We start from the raw sequence: 2,418 nt of genomic DNA on the forward strand, positions 1-2,418 counted from the left end.
AGGTCTCGGCTATCCAGCTCTAATCACATACCCATTAGATTTTGAAATTGAAAACATTAAATTCTAAACTGTCTTCTCAAATTAATTTGCAACTCATATCCATTAAATTTAAATACTTAATGTTTTCTTAAATCACGTATGCCATATTAAACAATTTTAAACACAAACAAGTATATATATTTATCACAATACTATAAACTATCTTCCCACATAAATTATAAATTCATGAGGTAAACAAGCTTAAACTTAATATTTGCATTAGAATCTAATCCATTTACCCAAATTCAATTTTAAGATACTTATAACGACAATGAAAACGAAATTGTAGTAATTCCACACTAATCGATGCTAATTGATTTTGTGCGTAAAAAAGTATCTTTCAAATACTTTCCACCTTATTTTTCATACGAATTATTATGCAGACAACTCAAGACTACTGCTGAGAGCCAAACAATTTATGTTAGTTCATCAGTTGCTCCAATTGTTGCTCCCAGTTATCAGTTATTGGGTTCAGTTGCCAACCATTTGTTACCACAAAAACATCTCACTCTATTGAACGGAGATAAATGGAATTAACTTTTGACTTTTGGCTCATAACAATTTTAACGCTGATATTTCTACAGACAATTAAATCAGATATGGAAACCAAGCATCGAAGAAAGGCGAAGGAACAAGCCAGAACCCTGCTATTTCCGCCAACTGCACCAACTCGCGTACAAGTAAGAACTGCAATGAGAATACTAAAAAGTAGTATAAAAAATCGCTTAATCATTTTTAAGTGAAATGAGTTTTAACAAACAAAAAATTTATATAAAATTTTAGTGCTCTGCTTTGCTTTATGGACGAATGCAAAATTAACAAACAAAATTTTGATTGCAAAAATTCTGAAAATTCTGAAAATTCTGAAAATTGTAAAAATCGTGAAAATTGTGAAAATTGTGAAAATTGTGAAAATTGAGAAAATTGAGAAAATTATTAAAATAGTAAAAAGTTCATATAAAACGAAGCCGTTGGCTATTTTTTTATTAACATTTGCATAATGATTGCTTTTAGTTTATTGGCGGCATCGGCATTCCAGTGGAGGATTTGCATTTTGAGTCAGTAACATCGGGTTATGTATTGAAGGTAGAATACTTTCTACCAACAAAAGCTCAAGAAATTCGACCCTATTACTTAAAACCGCAATCGATACATCGCCGCAGCACCAATGAGACACTCACACTCACGCAAGACGCACTTGAGTTGGCCCACTCGCAAAGCACTCAAATGTGGACTGTGAACGGTAATGAGAGCTCCAATTTCGGTGATAATTTCAAAAGTCAACACAGAAATGCGTCCATATATAGGTGGATCATATACAAAGCCATCGAAATAATACTGAACCGGTATGTGAAATGTAAATAAACGTTAATAGTAAAATTACGAGAAAAAAGCTATGAATACGGCGGACAATGCTGTCTGCTTGCAGTTTGCATTGCTTTTGTTCTTGCATTTAGTACTTAAATATATTGTTACAGCCTCAGTACTTATGCAAAATATATGCAATTCCAATGCACAATAGAAGTAGCCATAAAATTAATCAGCAACTTTTTATTTGCTCCCACTTACAGGTCTGGCTTACCCGGTCACATATGTCTAATGCGCAGCATTTGCGAGCACGCATCTGTGCCGTTGCACTATGAAAGCGGTATGTTGGCGGAAATTTTGCACATTGTTTTAACGTACGTAATTTGCGATTTCCACCTGAATAAATATTAATTTTTTTTTAATTTTTTTGTTGCTTTTTGGCACTCATTTAGACCGTCAACGTCACGTGATGATTTTCGAACAGCCAGCGATAAAGATTATTTGAAAGCGGAAATATTGGGGCGGTCGGGAGGTAATTGTGAATTTAAATACAGTGAATGTACAGTGTCACCGATTGATCAAATTTCTATTATCTTCGATTAATTATAATAAAAAGGGAAATTTTTATAGTCAAAATAATATGTTCTTATTTAAAAATGGAGACGACAAAATTGATTTGATAATTGACGTATTGTACGTATAAACATTTTTAGAGAAGTATTTTGAACACCAACATTTTATTATTTATTAAATAATTGCGAATTTTTGGCTGACCACATACAGCTAGTTAGAGTATTACCAAAATTTTTTGTAGTTAATTTTTTGAGAGTCTAAGTACCAAGGATTGAACTCTTGCCTTGCCAAATTTGAAGCTCAGAGTCAGTGTCCAGTATCCAAAACTGTCCTTCAATTAATTTTAAATAAAAAAAAATTTGTTGTAATTTACTACAATTCGAAATACCTCTATATTAAAACAATAGTTTATATTAAGAAATATGGTTTCTTTCGTCATGAATGACTTTAAAAATCAAATTTAATATAAACTTTATTACATGAATTAATTAATTTCAA

The 2,418-nt window shown here is 31.6% G+C and overlaps 1 protein-coding gene across 1 annotated transcript; it reads left to right on the top strand.

The window, feature by feature from the left end:
• Window positions 1-540: 540 nt before the first annotated feature.
• LOC119671579 lies at window positions 541-1,956 on the top strand. The gene is made up of 4 exons (XM_038082282.1): window positions 541-719; window positions 1,054-1,385; window positions 1,611-1,721; window positions 1,800-1,956. Exons 1-4 carry the CDS (start codon window positions 567-569, stop codon window positions 1,948-1,950), a joined length of 747 nt encoding a protein of 248 aa, XP_037938210.1. The 5' UTR covers window positions 541-566; the 3' UTR covers window positions 1,951-1,956.
• The last annotated feature ends 462 nt before the right edge of the window (window positions 1,957-2,418 follow it).

Source organism: Teleopsis dalmanni, chromosome 1 (assembly GCF_002237135.1).
Source record: "Teleopsis dalmanni isolate 2A chromosome 1, ASM223713v2, whole genome shotgun sequence".
NCBI lineage: Eukaryota > Metazoa > Arthropoda > Insecta > Diptera > Diopsidae > Teleopsis > Teleopsis dalmanni.

Coding starts and splice junctions, on each gene's coding strand:
- LOC119671579 (XM_038082282.1), top strand. CDS start 567: ATGGAATTAACTTTTGACTTTTGGCTCATAACAATTTTAACGCTGATA. Junction 720..1,053: donor CTGCACCAACTCGCGTACAA/GTAAGAACTGCA, acceptor GATTGCTTTTAG/TTTATTGGCGGCATCGGCAT. Junction 1,722..1,799: donor ATTTTGCACATTGTTTTAAC/GTACGTAATTTG, acceptor GCACTCATTTAG/ACCGTCAACGTCACGTGATG.